Source organism: Equus przewalskii, chromosome 4 (genome assembly GCF_037783145.1).
Source record: "Equus przewalskii isolate Varuska chromosome 4, EquPr2, whole genome shotgun sequence".
NCBI lineage: Eukaryota > Metazoa > Chordata > Mammalia > Perissodactyla > Equidae > Equus > Equus przewalskii.
The window spans coordinates 96,191,185-96,209,073 of record NC_091834.1 but is presented as its reverse complement, the minus strand read 5'-3'; the positions used below and the strand labels follow the sequence as shown (position 1 = coordinate 96,209,073).

General features: G+C 40.0%; 2 protein-coding genes across 2 annotated transcripts; both read right to left on the bottom strand.

Moving 5' to 3' along the window:
* Nucleotides 1-9,324: 9,324 nt before the first annotated feature.
* TAS2R60 (taste 2 receptor member 60) lies at nt 9,325-10,282 on the bottom strand. Its single transcript, XM_008542562.1, is given in 4 exon segments — nt 9,325-9,636; nt 9,638-10,115; nt 10,117-10,252; nt 10,255-10,282. Coding segments are annotated over 4 exon segments (954 nt in total).
* Nucleotides 10,283-14,839: 4,557 nt separating this feature from the next.
* LOC103566235 (taste receptor type 2 member 143-like) lies at nt 14,840-16,071 on the bottom strand. The gene has a single exon (XM_008542563.2). It carries the CDS (start codon nt 15,979-15,981, stop codon nt 15,076-15,078), a length of 906 nt encoding a protein of 301 aa, XP_008540785.2. The 5' UTR covers nt 15,982-16,071; the 3' UTR covers nt 14,840-15,075.
* Nucleotides 16,072-17,889: the final 1,818 nt, after the last annotated feature.

The following is a 17,889-nucleotide window of genomic DNA, read 5'->3' as shown; positions in this document are numbered from 1 at the left end:
ATGTAAGAAAAAATTTCAAACACAGATGAAGTAAAATGTAATGTTATTGACTCATGTAAATACAATCATTGGCTTTAACATGAGAAATTCACCTTTCCCCCAGCTTCCTTATAGATTTCTCTATTACAGACAGAGGGGTTAGAATCTACATGCTTTTCAATTCTAAATCTTTGGACCAGCTATTTTTCTTCTCCATTTGAAACTTTCCAGCAATAAGAACAATAGTCTTCTCGTAACTAATACCTACAGGATTGAATGGGTCCTACTTTTGGTGCTGACTCAAATCACAGTGCTCTCAAGGAGTTTGTCAGCAGGATAGGAGGCCATCAACCTTAAAAAGTAGTCCTTTATTTTATGAAAACTATACTGTCCCCTTAAGACAGAAATCCATGTCGCTCTCAAAAACTATTGCCCTTTAGTTCTGAAGTAAGAGGTATGATAATCTGATGATGCTGGATTAGTTTCACATTAAAAAAGAATCACTTTGAGCAAAATAGAGAAGGAATACTATTTTGTAAATATTGTATCAAATAATTTATTCAAATTCTTTGAAAAAAATGGTTTAATTTCACTGAAAGAAAAGTAAAAGTCCTCAAAAAAAATTGCCACCACCTGTAGTTCTCTACCACCCCAGCCTTGGGTTTCCATCAGTATAGTCCTGGACAGAGTATTATTTATAGTTAAAAGACATGCCAGTCAGCTTACTGAAGTTCAAAATGCATTCAGCAGCCCGCTGCTAAAGCCCATTTCAAAAGCTTTTATCTGTTACCAAGGCCAACCATCCAAACCATTGGAATTTAATTCATTTCAAGCCTAGGATGGAGGCCAGCCCCATGATCAGCCACCAGAAGCCACATCCCGGCTCACTCCCAGCTTCACAATTCTGATCTGATTTCAAAGGTTCAGTTCCCCTCACAACTCTTTTCCCACGCAAGCCCTTGTTCCTGTGACTTTTTTAAAGTCTCAAGATTACCCCGTCACCTGAGTGAATCACACAAGACTGTCCAAAGATAGAGGCCATAAGTCTATAGGAATTCAGAAAAGGAAGCCATTGGTGGCATTAAGAAATGTCAAAACCAATGCAAACTCCCCAGTATCATGTGTTTGAAATATATGCAATTTGCAGCAAAACATTATAAATAGATAGTGCTAGATAATTGTGTCTGATTAATTTCCTTTTCAGAATTCTCTCAGTACTAGGATCAAATATGAACTCTTAGTACTTGATAATGGTCACTTTAGCTCTTCACTGTCTTGTATTCCTCTAACTGGTTTGTGTATGTTACATGGTAGATTTCTTGAATGTTTAGATCCTACATTTATATCCCCATTAGACTTAGCAGAGAGATATATACCTAGACTCCTATGTCTAGATAGTCAATAAATTCTTGTTACAATGTAAAAGAAGCATGACAACAGTTACCTCTCTTTAATAACAACTATAGAAAATGTGAAGGGTGAGTGTTATATCAGAGAACCAGCAAAAGTCACCCAAGTGTCTGAATTTATAAGAGAATGTCAATTGTTGATCCAGTTTCGAGCAGCCATATTTTCCTCTACAAGCAAAAAAATAATGAATTTCTGCATTAATAAAGTAATCTAGCTAATTATAATAAAATAATGCATTCATATGTTCAACGAATATTTATCAAGGGTCTGCCATTTGCCACTAGGGAACAAAACAGACATAAAGCCTTGTCCTCACAGAGTTTACACTAGAGCAAGGGAAACAAACAATAAAAAATATGAGCAAGTAAAATAGATAATGCTGAGGAGAAAAAGCAGGGCAGGGAATAGTAGTATGGAGGATGGCAATTTAGAGTGGCCGTGACAATGCCTGCAAGAAGAGAGGCAGCGAGCTGTGCCTGTATCTGGGAACAGCGTTCTGAGCAGAGAGATGCCCACATGCGAAGGCTCCAAGGAGGAATGTGCCGGTGTAGTCAAGGAAAGTCGAGGAAGCCAAAGTGGCCAGAGCGGTATGAGAGGAGGGTAGAATAGCAGAAGATGACTTCACAGATTTGGGGTGGAGGACAAAATCTTAAAGGGCATTTTAGTTCGTTATGAAAACTTAATCTTTTACTCTAGGTTGGAAAGCAAATGGAGAATTATGAAAGAGATGTGACATGATATGACTTACATTTTTAAAAGATTTGCTAACTGCTGTGTTGGAAATAGACCAATGGCAAGTGGGTATAGAAGCTGCAAAACCAGTAAAGAGGCCGTTGCAATAATCCAAGCAAGAGAGAATATGGCTTCCACCAGAGTAGTAGCAATGGAGGTGGTGATAGGTGGTAGAATTACAACTTCATTTTGAAAATGGATTTAACAACTCTAACCCTAATTTTTCAAACCCTTGTGTCATGGGTTGACTTTCAATAGATTGCAGTCAAGGAGCTCTTTGCTACATGTGAAACCCCAACCCAGAAGCAAGTTATCTAAAAATGGCTTAGTACCAGTTAAATGATTTAGTATCAGAGTTACTGAGTGATTGGACGTGGAATGCAAAATGTTTTGTCCAGAGCAACTGGACGAATAGAGTTGTCACATAGTGAAACATAAAAACAGTGAGAGAAGCATGTTGGAGTGGGAAAATATCAGGAGCTCGGTTTTGGATATGGTAAGTTTGAAATGCCTGTCGGACATCCATGTGGACATTTCAAGAAGGGACATACAATGTAGATCAGAAAGATACAGTCTAAGATCAGACTACTTCGATCAAGCTCTCTAGAAACAGAGCTTGGTAAGAATGGCTCTAGATTCATTAAAAATGCTGTAGGTTTGGGGCTGAGATAGATATACTTCTTATGTTATTGAATTTTTATATATTGAGCAGCTTATTAAAAATTAGTATTAAATTTTTTCACTCACCTTTTAGCATTTTTGGAGATGATTATATGAATTTTCCTGTAGATTTACTAATTTGACAGGATATATTGACAGATTTTTTAATTTTAAATCATCCTTAAATTCCTAGATTAAACTCTACTTGGTAATGATATAACATTTAATGTGCTGCTGGACTTTGCTTTCTAATTTTTTTATGATTTTTATGCATAAGTGAGATTGACGTGTTTTATGCAATTTTTGTTAGCTCAGTTTTCATGACTATTCCATTGGTACTTGCAAAGAGGTTGTGTTTTTGGATGTGTACAGAGTTTAATATCTATCAGTGAAAGCTAACTTATTTGGTTACACTTATTTTTTCTCTGAATGAAAAATATAAAGTCTACTTTCCGGATTCTGTCTATATTTTCTTGTATTTTCCATAATTTCTACTTTATAAATATGGCTGCTATCCTATTTGTCATACAGATATTCATACCAATTCTATCTTAATTTTACATTTTACTTCTTAACACTAAAAATTTATCTTTTTATCTCATTTGATCATTTTAGGTATGAATTCCTTTTGTTTACATTTACCTGACATACTATATTTCATTCTTTTATATTCAAATATTCATTTTTTTATGGATCTTAGAAATATCGTAGAATTGTGTTTTGCTTTTTGAGACAATCTGAAGACCATTCCATTTTAGGTGTAAAGCCTATTTTTATTTAATTGTACATTCAATATGTTTCTTCTTAGTTCTGGCTCATTATTTTATGTTTTGTGTTTTGTTTTTAAAGGATTTTTTTAAAGGATTTTTATTGTATTTATATTTGTTGTATGTTTCTTCATTTTTTTGTGGTTCTATTAATTATAAGGGAAGTTTTTTTTTGTTCTAGTGCTCACCTTTATAATTATAATTTTACATAATTCTCTTAGTCCTCTGTTTCTTTCTACCTCATCTATGGGTTACCACTATGAGCAATAATGGAAAAATCATTGACTAGGTTACAAAAGCCTGTGACTTCTTCTTGCTGGCTCCCTGTCTTTTTCTGACTCCCTGTTGCCCTCTGATGTTGCCCATCTCTCTCTGATGAAGTCAGATGCTCTGAGGAGAGGGCCATGTGGCAAGGAACTGAAGGAGGCCTCCAGCCAATAGCTCACAAGGAACTGATGCCTCAGTCCACCAACCCATGAGGAACTGAATCTTGCCAACGCCAACACGGGTGAACTGGGAAGTGGATCCTTCCCAGTTGAGCTTGGAGATGACTGCAGCCTGTGAGAGACCCACAGCCAGAGAATACCGTTGAGACATGCCTGGATTTGTGGTCCACAGAAGCTGTGAGTTTACATAGTAAAGGTTGTTTTAAGCCGTTAAATGTCAGGGTAAGTTGTTGCACAGCAATAGATAATACATGCACACTAAAGGGACTTTTGCATTCCAAGGTGGGTCTCTTTTATGCAGAAGCGTATTTATGCTGGAATATTATCTCTGCCCCATTGAGCCCTCTAATTTCTCTCCATACTTCTTCTTTTTTACTTTCTTTCTTGACTCTACCTGATCTCATCTGTGATTGGTAGTGATGTCACATAATTTGAAATTTGTGGATTAGCTATCTCTTAGCTTCACTGAAAAAGGAAATTTTCAGAATCTTTTTCAACTTTCTGGTTGCTTTTATATGCTTTCCCAGGAAAATAGGGGGAAACGACTGACTATGCAGCTGTGTTTATAGCAGATTGTTTTAATTTGTTATAGCTGTTGTTTTAATTTGCATTTCCTTGACCAACAGTGATGATAACCTTCTTTCCACATGTTTATTTGGCAATCTGTATGATCTATTTTTATCATTTAACCAGCATTCTATTAGTTTGCTTGTATGTTTCTTATTGGTTTGTAGAAGCTCTTTGTATATTAGAGGTAGTAGCTTTTATCTTTATAAATATTTGTAAGTATTTTCTGGCAATCTGTTACTTGTCCTTTAAAATTAAAAAGAACTTCAATGATCTCTACATTTATAGGATCTTTTCATTAAAAAAAGTTTTAAATTTTTCTCTAGTCAAATTTACCAATTATTTCCATTATGACTTGATATTTCAAATTTTGTTTAACAAGGCCTAAGAAAACAGGGATTCTCTGGTTTGTGGGAGCTGAAGGGTATGTACATTCTCTACAATGACATCCAAAAAGCTGAGGAGAGAACAGTCAACATTTCTGTGAAATTTAAAGGCAATATTTTATGGAATAAAATATAGGAAAAATTCAATTACCAAAGAAGGAGGAGCTTTTAAAAAATTAAATAAAGATCATCTATTTGGAATTTAGAATAAAACGTTGGTTCTAATTTTAATTTTGTTCTTCCAATTGTAGTACCAATATGTTGCAACACCACTAAATGACCACCTTTTCCCCCATTGATTTTAAGTATTTTCCTTATCATGTATAATTTTCCATGTAACTCTTACCTAGACTGTCTGTTGTTGTATTTATCTATTCCTACATCAATGCCACACTGTTTCAAATACTACAGCTCTAAAGTTTCCCAGTTCTATCACTCACTGGCCTTGAGACCTCAGTAAACTTCTCTAAGCCTCAGTTTCCACTTTGCAGTGTTGTTTTAAGAATTAAGTATAGAAAAAATTTAAATAAAGAAATTTTGTAGCCCCATGCCTTACAAAAAATAGGCATTCATAAATGATTGTGTTTAACATCATCATAGTTCATGAAAAAATTACACTATAGGCAGAAATCAGTGATAATAATGTTACTGAGTATTTTAAAAATACAACAAACCCTACTTCTCTTTTATTTCTCCCTGTGTGTTCAAGCTCCAAGGAAACTTGTTCCCATGGGGAGTTCATTCAGATTCTGGTAGATATTCTCTTCTAGGCTAAGGATGTGAAATATAGAAGCAACAAAGAGTAGCTTATAGAGGGCGCTTTCAAAAGGGAGACTGGGTCAGGAACAAAGAAGAGGCACTTCACTTAGTTTCCAGTAGGAAGGAGCTAAGCTCCTTGTTCATAGTTGCTTAGCAATACGTATATGGACAGGAAAGAAAGATGGTGAAGGCTTCACAAGTCAGGCAAATTTTACTTTCTCAACTTACCTGTTTATTTTTTCTACATGTGCATAAGTCAAAGAGAAATGGAATGTGTTTGACCTGCAAAAATAAGCTGGGCAGACAGTGAAGAAAATACAGCTCAAACATAAGCAGACAAATGTAGTAGGTAGCCCAGAGAGAAATACACAGACAAACGTATATGTGCTTACAGCTGGGTTCCAGGTGCAAAAGAATCCTTCTGTTCAATGTAGCAAGTGTGTATAAGAGCTTCAGGGGACACAGGGAAGAGTATGAGGCAGCCCAAGCCTTATGAACTTTAAAATATGCTAGGGAGAATAAAATGTGCATGCAGATCATACCGCCACAAGGCAGAATTCATGTCACAACTGAGGAACATTCCATTTATATGTCCTCAGAAGTGAGAGAGATCAAAGCCAGGCATGTCAGGGTTGGAGATGGACAAGGGGCATCCAGAAAAGCTTCCCTGAAGAGGAGACATTTGAATTAACCTTTGAAAGTTAAATAGGAAAAACAATTAAATAAGAGTTTGACAGGTAGATGTGAGGTTAAGAGAACACATTTCAGCGTGTCAGGGAGAAAGCTCCAGATATGTCCAGAACAATGATAAGCCAATTTTGCTGCAAAATAGAATTCTACTAGAATGGAAGCAGTGAAAGATAAAAGTGTTGCCATGCTATGGAGGTCCTTAATTGCCAAATTTAGCAACCTGTGCTTCATTTGATAGGCACTGAGAGGCGACGAGAGTGTGGGTGAAACGATCAGGGTTATACCTTAAGGAGGTTGATCTGGTAATGGTAGTTTTGATGGGGGGGGGGAGGTGTAATGGAGCAAGTGGCGAAGAATAAATTTAGCAATCCAGGTGAGCGAGAAGGACGGTCTGATCTAAAATAGGATCCACAGGAACAGGAAGAAGGGGACAGATCATAGAGACATTCCAGAGGTAGCAATTGAAGACAAGCTGCCGATTAGACAGAAGGGCTCAGTGGAGAGCAGGGAGTGAAAATTAACTCAGAGATAGGAAACTTGATTTCCTGGATATGAATAATAGAAAAAATAGATTCAGCTGAGCAGTGGAGGAGGCTGGTGGAGGGAAAGGAAGAGGAAGAGGAGGAAAAGAAAAACAGCTATTTTGAACTTGCCAAGTTTGAAGTGCTCCTGTACTATCAGGTGGAAATGCCCAGCAAGCAGAAGAAAATGTAGGTTTAGAGTTTGGAGGTAGGCCAAGGCTTTAGTGATGATTTGCATGAAGGTCATAGCTGAAGCTATGTGAGTAGATGTAAACACGAAGGACAAAGGAGTAGATTAATCTCATTTTTGAATTGAAGTATAGTTGACACACAGTTATGCTAGTTTCAGGTGTACAACAGTGATTCGACATTTATGTACATTACAAAATGATCACCACGATAAGTCTAGTAACCGTCTGTCACTGTATAAAGTTATTACAATATTATCGAGTATATTCCCTTTGTTGTACCTTATATCCCTGACTTATTTATTTTATAACTGGAAGTTTGTACCTCTTAATTTATCCCCTTTACCTGTTTCACCCAGTGCTCTACCCACCAGGAGTAGATTAATCTCAAAGAAAGAAGAGGGCTGGCTAAGGGAAGAACCAGGGGCCAGAGGCTGAGCAGAGGCTGACCTAAAAGGAGTGGCAGAGCAGGGGAGGAAACCTTGTGCAGCATCATTGGAGGCAAGATAAAAAGGACTTTGAAGACATGTGATGGACAAGTAAGAGTGATGTTTATTTGCCTTTTTAAAAAATCTTCCACCAAGATCAGGTATTACTTTTGCAAAAATATTTTTATTCAGTCTTGTTTTGTTTTGTTTTTGCTGAAGAATATTTGCCCTCAGCTAATATCTAATTGCCAATCCTCCTCTTTTTTACGTGTGAGCTGCCGTGACAGCATGGGTACTGATAGATGAGTGGTGTAGGTCCATGTCCAGGAACCCAACCTGGGCCGCCGAAGTGAAGCATGCTAATTTTAATGTTATTTTTAAAGACACAATTTATTAGCAAAAGAGGTAAATACTAAAGAGACATAGGAGAATGAGGGCTGAAGATAATATCAATTTTAGGGATTAGGAACTCATGTGTGTCCCTTAGAAACACATTTCAACAGAATAGGGGAGCAGAAGAGGATTGTAAGGGGCCACAGAGGGACTCTCGGCAAGTGACTAATTAGCATGATGGTCACTTGAAGAGGTAAGACAGTTGAGGTGATTTGTTTAAGGAAAGAAGTTAAGTGCATTTGTTGAAGAAGATAAGGACAATAAAGAGGGAAAGCCTGAAGATCTGTGTAGAGGTGAGAATCCTTGACTAAACAAGGGATAGAAAAGAGGCAGGGGAGTGTGGGGTTAGGAGAGCACAAATGTTAGCCAAAAGCTAAAAGCCAAAAGCAGGGACTTGTCTTCTAATGCAGAGAGGAGAGGGTGAAAAATAGGAAATGAGGCTGAGAGATGGTAAAGCAAGCCGAAGGATGTTTAGGGATCTCGGTGTGAATGGTTCAAGAGGTAACCGAGCCTGAGGAAGGTTTGAGAAGACCTGTGAAAGGCACAGAAGCAGTCTACATTCTTCACCAAACCAAGCCAAGAGTCTTTTTCTTCTTCAAGCCTAAGTGTCAGATAGATATAGATGAACCTCTCCATGTCAACAGCTTCACTAGGTCCCAATAGCAACATAAAAGAAGTCACATCTGGTTTCATGGACCTTAACATTTACAAAACAGATTAACAGACTGGGCTATGGAGAGAACATCAACAATATATAAATCATAAACTCCTAGAATTTAGAAGAATCTCAAAAAGCTATCTGTGAATATACAAACCTCAGATAACACACACTGCCACACACACACATGAACTAAGCCATGCTTTGTGAAGAGAATTCAGATGCCAAGATCTCTTGCATGGAAGGAAAGAGAGCTTCACTGCAGGGAAACTTCATGACTGGGAAACAGTGAAGTGATGAAATGGGAAAGGTGGTTTACAGCACGGAGCCAGAAGAAAAGGGGAGGTCCCAAAATTCTCCTACAGTCTGATTCAACAGATAAAAATTGAATGATGTGTCATGATCCTTGCATCCAGTTTCCAGAAGGAAAATTGTAAACACCAAGAGACTGATCACAGGGAAAGTCAAAGTTTCCTGATTCTTTGGCCACATCAAGTCCCACCGGGAGCATAACTGTATCAGTTATATGCTTGCTGAGTATAAATCAGTGATGCTATCCCATATTTTAGCGCCTTCAATCTCATCTTGAAATCCTATTTCATTGAAGTTATTCTCTCCATCATTAAATGTGACAAAGAGGGGAAGATCATTAAATATGGCATAGAGATTTAAAGAAGCAATGTCCCATTGTTCCCATGCCTTCTGCATTAGAGTCTCTGAGGTTTTCCATCAATTGCAACTCAAGATGCCCCATGCCTTGAGGAGCAGCTCCTCTCCGGCACCACTCTCAGCCTGGTGTTGCTCAAGAGTAGACTGATGGGGTGGACTACTGTGCACCGATAAATCACTGTCTGCCACACCCAGTACCTAAATTCCTAAGATGGAAAAATAACTGCAGCACTGAGCACCAGTGACAGAAAATAGGAATTGAAGAAGATAGCAAAGGAGATGAGAGCCAGGAAAGTCCTGATGTGTGCCTGGGCACTAGGATGGCAAAAGCCCGAGACAGACAGAAAGGGCTTATTGGTGTGTCTTCCGAGAGACATGATGAGCTAAAATCCTACCAGTGAGGGAGACAACAGCAGGAACTGCCTAAGTAACGAATTTTAAACAAAAGAAGTAGAATTTCTCATGTGATCTCCTTATAGGATTCCTGATGATATTCCAATATTGCAGACCTCTCCTTAAAAAGTTCTGATATTGGCTCTGGTTGCCTGTGAAAAATAGGATGGTGCTCAAGCTAGAGAACCCCATGGAGCTGAGCAGCATCAAGGGAACCAACCCAGACACCTTCTGTTTTAGCCAGAGGAAGACAGGGTGAGTGAAGGTTGAAATTTTCCTGCAATAGAGGACACTGAGCCAGGTAGAGAACCAAAAGGTGGTAGTGTTCAAGAAGTCCCACTATAAGGCTAGAAACTATAGTACAGGGTTGTATGGAAGGGCCAGTGGACACACAATTCTAGCGTAAATGTTCTTACTCATCACCACCCACTGCACATAGAAGCAAGAGACTCCCAGGCTGACCAATAACATCACAAGGTGACAATGTTCTCCATAGTAACCACTCCATGCCCAGTGCCACAGTGATGAAGCCATTGCCCATCTCTGCCACCAGGCACAAAAGGAATAAAATGATAGCCAAGGTGATGGCTCTCCTATCAATCACCAACATCCTGAAACCATGTCATGTCCATTCATCCTCCTGTGGACAAGATGAGTCCCAAGACTTCAAGGGCTATTCCGGTAGATTTTCTCTGGAAGGTCTTGTATGCTGTTTGTCCCTCCAGCCGTCCCAAGTGTAGAGGATAGAGTAGAGGACTCAGGCTATCTGAGGATGGGGAAGAGGTTTCTTCTTCTCAGAATAGATGCAAATACTGTCGAGTTTCAATTTCAAAAGTCCACCTTCCTGCCCGAGAATTTGCCTGCCCTTTCTCTGCCTACCCTCTGCCCATGTCAATATCCATGTGGATAATATATCAGGCCCTTACATTAGCATCCCTTACACAGGAAGTTATACTTCTCTAAGCTGACACCCTAGGCATGACCACATACTTGGTAGCTCAGCAAGGAAATCCACAGGGTGCACTCCCTACAGACAGTCAGGGCTCACATCCATTGGTTGGTTTTTACATTCTGGGCATTGTTCTAAGTGTTCTCCATTGTCTTTAGTTCCCACAATGGCCAACCAAAGTATGTGCTTTTTAGAATACCCCCTTCACAGACAAAAATAAAACCAAGCAAAATCTCTGCTGAGAAACGTTAGTTCAAATCCTATAACTTGTGGAAACTATCACCATCAAATAAAATGTAGGAGGCCATTATGAATAATTATGCAGGTGAATTTTTTACAATATTTTATAATTAATGACTTTTAAATTGGCATTTCACAGAGGAACCCCCAAGCAGGATAGCTTTAGAATGGATGGGATATGGCAGAAAGAATCCTGGACTAGGAGTCAAGACAGGCCTTAGTCCAAGTTCAACCTCTCACTTTGAGTTAGTGGGTATGTCAGTTAGCCCCTTGTGCCTCAGTTTCTCCATCTGTAAGATGTGAAAAGTATCATCTGTTCTAATTTACAGGATTAGACTAGAATCTAAGACTACTACCTCAGTTTTTAGAGTGAAAGAAGACACTAAAATAATTTTATAGACGAAAGAAATGAAGCCTCAAATTATAGATTAAGACTCAGACCTAAAGTCACAGTGGAGGAAAGACCAAAACCCAAACTGATTTCAGGACCAGAGATCTTTGCCATAGTTAGCAACACATCTTTTACTCTTTTCTTCTTCATCTGTAGCTGAAGGCAGAAGACCAGGTTTTGAGTCTTGTCACAATCACTATCTATGGATCTTCAGGCCAGTCATTTAACCTGTCTGAACCCCTCTTTCTTCATCTATAAAATATTTGGATCACAAATAAATGTGATCATATATATATGAAAGTAATTTGGAAACTATAAATCTGCACATGCATAAGAAATAATTATGATGATTATGATGACTGTTATTTTAATGACCACCTTCCATTCTACCCATCCTGTGGAGTGGCAAACAGTCCAGGGAGAATTCAAGAGAATGCCAGGGATGCATCAGAGGTCCAGGGCACCAAATATTGGACCATCTACTTTAACCAGAGGAAGGTGGAGTAAGCAAAGGCCACATTTTCCATAGAAATTATGTTCGAAGAGTCAAAAAAAAAACCCAGCAATCAGGTGAGTGCTTATTTGCCCAGATGAGTGTAAGCAGGTTAATGTGTCACAGGGAAATAGGCAAGCAGAAATTTTTCTGGGTCATATATGGCAATATTGAAGGCTCATGATCAAGTAACATGAAAGTGAGGGAAGATTTTATATTATACTGACCTCCTGGCCAGCACCATAGCCTACCAGTTCCATGCATAGAACCCCACAAAGAGAGAATAGAATGCAGAACACTCAGCATCTCTTTCCAGTCCCCAGTCCACCTGGAATAAAGGTTCAGGCAGAACTGTTCTCCCAACACAGAGGTCCAGCTGTAGTGAATACTGCATTCATGAGGAGAAGAAAGGAAGTGAACTAAGATAACACTTTCACTCTGCCTTTCTGGGAAGATGCAGATTTCCAGGGAATAGAGTTCCCAGCTGCTTTCTTCCCTGCCCTTGCTCCTCTGGCTGACATTTTCCTGTTTCCTACTGGAACCTGGAGCAATAGGGCAAACTTTGGGCTCATAGCTCTGGAGTCTGGCCAGTCACAAACCTCCTAACATGGAAAACTCATGTCTTTTCCCACCTACCTTCTGCATCTTTGATGACTCATACAGTGGGGAAGATGTGCTTTTAACACTCAATTCACTGAACAACCACTTATTAAGCATCTCCTATATGTCATAACGACCCTGTGAACGGCACTGGGCCTACAACAATGAACTATTTGCCTTCAAAGTGCTTTCACACACTAATCATAAATTACAAACATTTACTGGGAATGTTCTATGTGCAGATTAAGTTAATCCAAAAGGGTGAATAATCATAGTACTTAAATATGCAATATGTTTTATGGTGACTCTTTGATTGTTTGTGCTTTTCATTTGTTGCATTTTTGTTTCCCATATTTGGATTTATCTTCTTAGATGGAAGCCAAGTCTGGGAATTTAAAGTTTTCACAGCTAGCCTTTATATGTGTTATCAAGAGGGTGGTAGAGGTAGGAATCCTGAGTAGGTTCTCCATATGGGAAACACTCAATTCAGTATCTCTCTCAGAGGTATAAAAATGCAGGAATCTCAGGCTGTGGTTTTAAATGTTATATGTCATCCTATTCCCAGTCCAAGGATTCTCAGAAGAGTTCAGTAGCAGCAGCAGCATCCCCTCCATTGTGGGACAGCAAAGATGCTGTCTTGCATGTTAGAAGAAAGGAGACATGAAATCAGTAAAGGAGGTGGAACTGTGATTATGTTTAGGGAATGATTAGATAAGTTTGGCTACAACAGAAGATTCACAAATGGAAATGGTGGCACGTCAAGCTGAAAAGGTAGGATGGGGAGAGATCACAGAAAGTCTTGAAAGGCAGGATCCGATACTGGGTTGTATCTTTGGTCAAGATGCAGCCACCCAACATTTCTGGGCTCTTTTATGAGCTAAAGTCTAGGAAAGGGAGGTTGAGAACATCAACCAATTGAGGAATTTTGAGATAAGCCCATTAGATCTGGCATAACTCAAACAGCTATGGAAATATTGCAGAACATGAGAGTCCCACCACCACCCTCCCCACTCAAGACATTCAGTAAAGTTCTGGAACTCTGTACAAGGGAAAGGCAAGTCTTCCAGATGACACCCCTGATGCTCCTGCCTTTGCTGAATCTACCCAACCTTCTTGGGACTTAAGCCTCAAGACTCACTCTCCACAATTTCTTATTGCCCTCCCTTTAAGAAGTCATCAGCTCACTCATGTGGCAGCAAAATAAAGAAAAGAAAAGAACAAAGAAAGACTCTTCTTGATAGTAGCACAGTTTCCTCTATCCAGTCTCACCTTCTCTCTACTCTCTGAGAAATCCCTTATGCTCCTCTTCAGCAATTTGGGGATCTCCTCCTTTAAAGCTTTAATCATCTTCTTCCAAGGAAACACTCTTGACCTTCTTCATTTCTCTCTGCTCCTCTCTCTCTCTCTCTCCTCTTGCTATAGCTCAGCCTCCAGCCAACACTGTAATGCAATTTTGGGGGGACTCACCTCCCCAAGATTGTTGGATAACTTACCATAAATGTAGTCATTTATTTGAAAATTTTGTAACCTCATTCTGTCCTGTTATTTATTAGTGCAATTTTGACTAGCTCAAACATATGAATCTCTATACCATGTCTGGTGCTATTCCCAATCTCTTTTACTCTTTTTGTCTCCGTACTTTTTTATGGTGAATTCCAAGAGGTAAAAAAAATTATGAACATGCATTCCACCATATGTATATTTATTTATTTTAATTATGTGCATATACTACTTTACTACATTATGTATATTATAAACACACATCAAAAAATAGGAATTAAAAGAATGAGATAAAAATAAATGGAAATTTAAGTTGCAACATTTTTCTTCCCAGATCCAAAGAATTACTTCACACACACTCTGGTACACAAACACCTCAGTTTGGAGAATATCATTCTAGGCACTGGCATCCAGGGTCCATTGCTGGCTGAGAAAACAGGAAGAGTAGCATTATCAAAATTAAGAACTGTAGAGAATTTCCTTTGTTTTCCTTCTTTATCTTCTGTTGGCCAAACCCAGAAGCATTTAAACATCAGACAATTCCTTTTAATTAAACATGGAGTAAACACACGAAATCATGGACAGGACATATAGTGGCAAAAATTCAAATCCGCCCTCAGCCTTCCATGGGATCAAACTGAAAAAGCTCCCCAGGTGGAATCAGTCTTAAGCAAGGTGGAAAGATTGGAATGGCAAAGATTGGCGATGAAAGGAAAGAAGGAAACTGCAGGTGGGCAAAACACCATGGGCTGGAGGGAGGAACATGAGGGGAAATGGAAAAACCTTTACCAGGCTGAAGTAGAGAGACTGAGCTGAGAGCAAGGATGAGGAGACTGGTTGATGTCACAAAGAGGATGGTGTGGGGCAATCTATGCTACCATTAAAAAAAAAAACACTTCGGATTCACTACAGAGAAAACTGACAACCATTACACGTTTCTGTAAAGGGAGTACAGACAACAATGATGCTTGGAGAATATTACTAAGGTTGCTCATGTACAGAGGGAGAGAGCCCTGTGAGGAAATGAGGCCACCATATGAAACTGAAGTGGTTTTGAACTCGACTACATACTAGGAGCAGTGGTGGGGATGGTAGGAGCACAGAGGGATGGAAAAATAATTGATGGGGAAGGGAAGGAGTGGGAAAGAGGGAAAGAAATAAAAAGAAAGAAGGACAGCACCCAAACCTGGTGTATTCTTGCCACTCATAGGCTGGTCCATTGATACTGGTTATTGATACTGATAAGTTGAAATGAATCACCTTTTGTCCAGGGCTTTCCAAAGCTTTGTCTTCAGGGTATTTCTCAGCTTAGGGCTGCTTAGCACCAGGATGCTGGAGTGCAGACAGATGCCTGCATAGGTCACCACTTCCCAGGCCCAGTGCCACTGACGCCGCAGGGCTGTGATTTTCATAAACGCAATAATCAGGGAGAGGAAATACGATGCGTAGGACACAAGAAAGAAGGTAAGTGACTTCAAGGCCATGATGTGAGCCTGGGTGCTGGGATCACATGAGCCGGGTCTGCGGGCCCTCATCTGTCCCAAGTGCTGGTGCAGTGAGAATATGAGCAAAAGAGTGGATACCAGGAACAGCAGGAAGGGAATCAACAATACAAGCACTAAATTAGACAGAGAAAAGTACCTATGGAAGGTCTGTGCTCTATCAGCCAGAGTGTGGTTTCCATGGGAACTCTGCGAGGCAATCATCTGTATAAGAATTACATTGCTAGCTGCTGCTGGAATGACTGTCACAACAGAGATGATCAGGGAGCCCAGCAGCAGCCTGGGCACTGACCGAGAAATCCTCCACTTCAGCCAGAAGAAGATGGGATGAGAGAAGGATGAGATCTTCACACAGTAGAAGACAGCAAGCCAGGCAGTAAGCCAGTAAGTGAGAATGTTGATAAAGTTCCAGAGGATGTTGAAATAGTAAACTTTGGAACAAAAGTTAAAGGAGTCAATGAGGTTGTTTAGGAGGGCCATCCCATGCAGGCAGAACCTAGAGGCAGCTAGACAGGCCACAATCATGTCACATGCAGGCAGTGTGCGGCATCTCACCCACTCCCTGCCCAGCACAGCAACCATGAAGCCATTCTGCAACATCGCAGCCAAGGTCTCCAGGAAAAAGATGACCACGAAGATCAACATGGGTGAGAAGGGCATCTTCTCCAGGGACGTTCTGCTCAGACTTGGCTCCTACTCTGAAGTACGAGGACACATCCACAGGGAAAAACAGCCTCTGTGGCCAAGCCACTCTGTTGAGACCAGAAAGGCAGGAAATATGGTACATGCAAAAGCCTAGCTACCATCATACAACTGTAATCTCCTAGGATTTGAAAACAGGATTCCTGTGATCTCACTTGCCATGCAAATCACTCCCGGCTCAGTGACACCCTGTCTCTATTTGCATTACCTGTATTTGCCTGTTCTTTATCAGAGCCAGATTCAGTGAAATTTTAACAAAATAGAGGCTCCAGGAGTGATTGAAATACCCATATTTTGCACTTTATTTCTTACTGTACTATTTCTTTACTACTTTCCCTCTAAAATGCCCTTATCCTTGTTTTCCAACTCTTGCCACAAACCTTCCCTGACCCTTCATGACCCGGGTTAATATTTTATTCAATATCCTGTACACCTTATATTGAGACCCACCTCCTGAATGGGCGGAGTAAAATGTCATTCATCTGCACGAGTCTTGGAAGAACTAGGGACAGGCTTCATTAACTCCTCCAGTGGCCTCTCATGCTCCTCAAAATTTCCCAGGCAGTCTCCATATCGGAGTTCAAGGAGTCTCCAGTTAAAATGTGAATTTCGCTGACATGTTAACATCAAAACTGTTAGTGATTAACACCTTAGCTTCAATGTGCGTGGCAAACCAAAATTAGTCCTTTCCTAAGAAGGCTTTGAAGAAATGCGAAAGAGTAGAGAGGCAGTAATGAGAAGAAGGGAAAAAGAGAGAAAGGAAACTGGGAGATCAGATCCAGAACAGACCTCACAGTAGGAGCCGAGGAAGCAAGAGTCAGTGGGATGAAAAGAGGAGCTCAGAACAAAGCTCAGCACAAGCCCACAGGGAGGAACTGCTGTGTACAGGATAAACTACATCCTATATCAATGCTTAATAGAGTAACAACCAACCCATTAGAACACCACTCCATTTATAAAGTGATTTCACACGTTGCATTTTGCCTCCACCCACAACCACACAATGTGATACTAGTTCAGATCAGCCACTCAGGCTCTGGGAGCCGTCAAGATTCAGTTAAGGCAAGTTTAAAAGGTAGGAATGACCATGAAAAAGAAAAAAAGAAAAGCAAAGGGAGAAAAAGAGAAGAGAGAGAAGGAAGATAAAGCGAAGCAGAGATATATGTGGAGAAGCAGAGGAGGGAGTTTCCTCTTCAGATAGCTAGGATCCTGGAGTCAGGGTCCTCCCTCATGGACTCTTACAAATCATGGCTTCACCACCCACATTACATGGTCATAATCAAGATTCCACAAGTGACAGGTCTATTTGTGAAACATCAAAGAGAAATAAAGACAGATGAAGATTTATAGCGGAAACCTCAGGAAAACAAGGTTCAACTCCTCTCAGATATGGCATTTGGTTGAAGAGCTGATCATTTCTCTAACAAGATTATCAAAGAGGAAAGAATTCAATCTGATCAATTGTTTGCAACTCAGCTCCAGTGACTTGGTTTAGTTCTTTGCATGTTCTCCTCTGTCTCCTTCTTGAAGACAGCAGCAATGAGTGTTATACAACATTTTGGCTCTTCTCTAAATCCTTTGGCATGAGGCCAGCTTCACCATGTCTTCAAGAAGCTGGTTGAGGCCACAGCACACACGCTCTGTTGCAGTCACATGTAACTGAGTATCCCTGTGTGCTCACAGGCAACCTTCATGTGACACCCACGGTCATCACAGCATACACTTCTCCAGAAACGGTCTTTCTCAGGACTTTTCCTTCTCTACAGTTGACAGCTCTAAAAAGTCAATATTTTCTCCTCTTTCAGTACTCTTCTATAAGACGTTGAAAGAGTACCCCTCCTCAGGCACCTGTTCATCCATCTCTCA

Bases quoted from the DNA above. Each gene is read 5' to 3' on its own strand.
- LOC103566235 (XM_008542563.2), bottom strand. From the start codon at position 15,981: ATGCCCTTCTCACCCATGTTGATCTTCGTGGTCATCTTTTTCCTGGAG.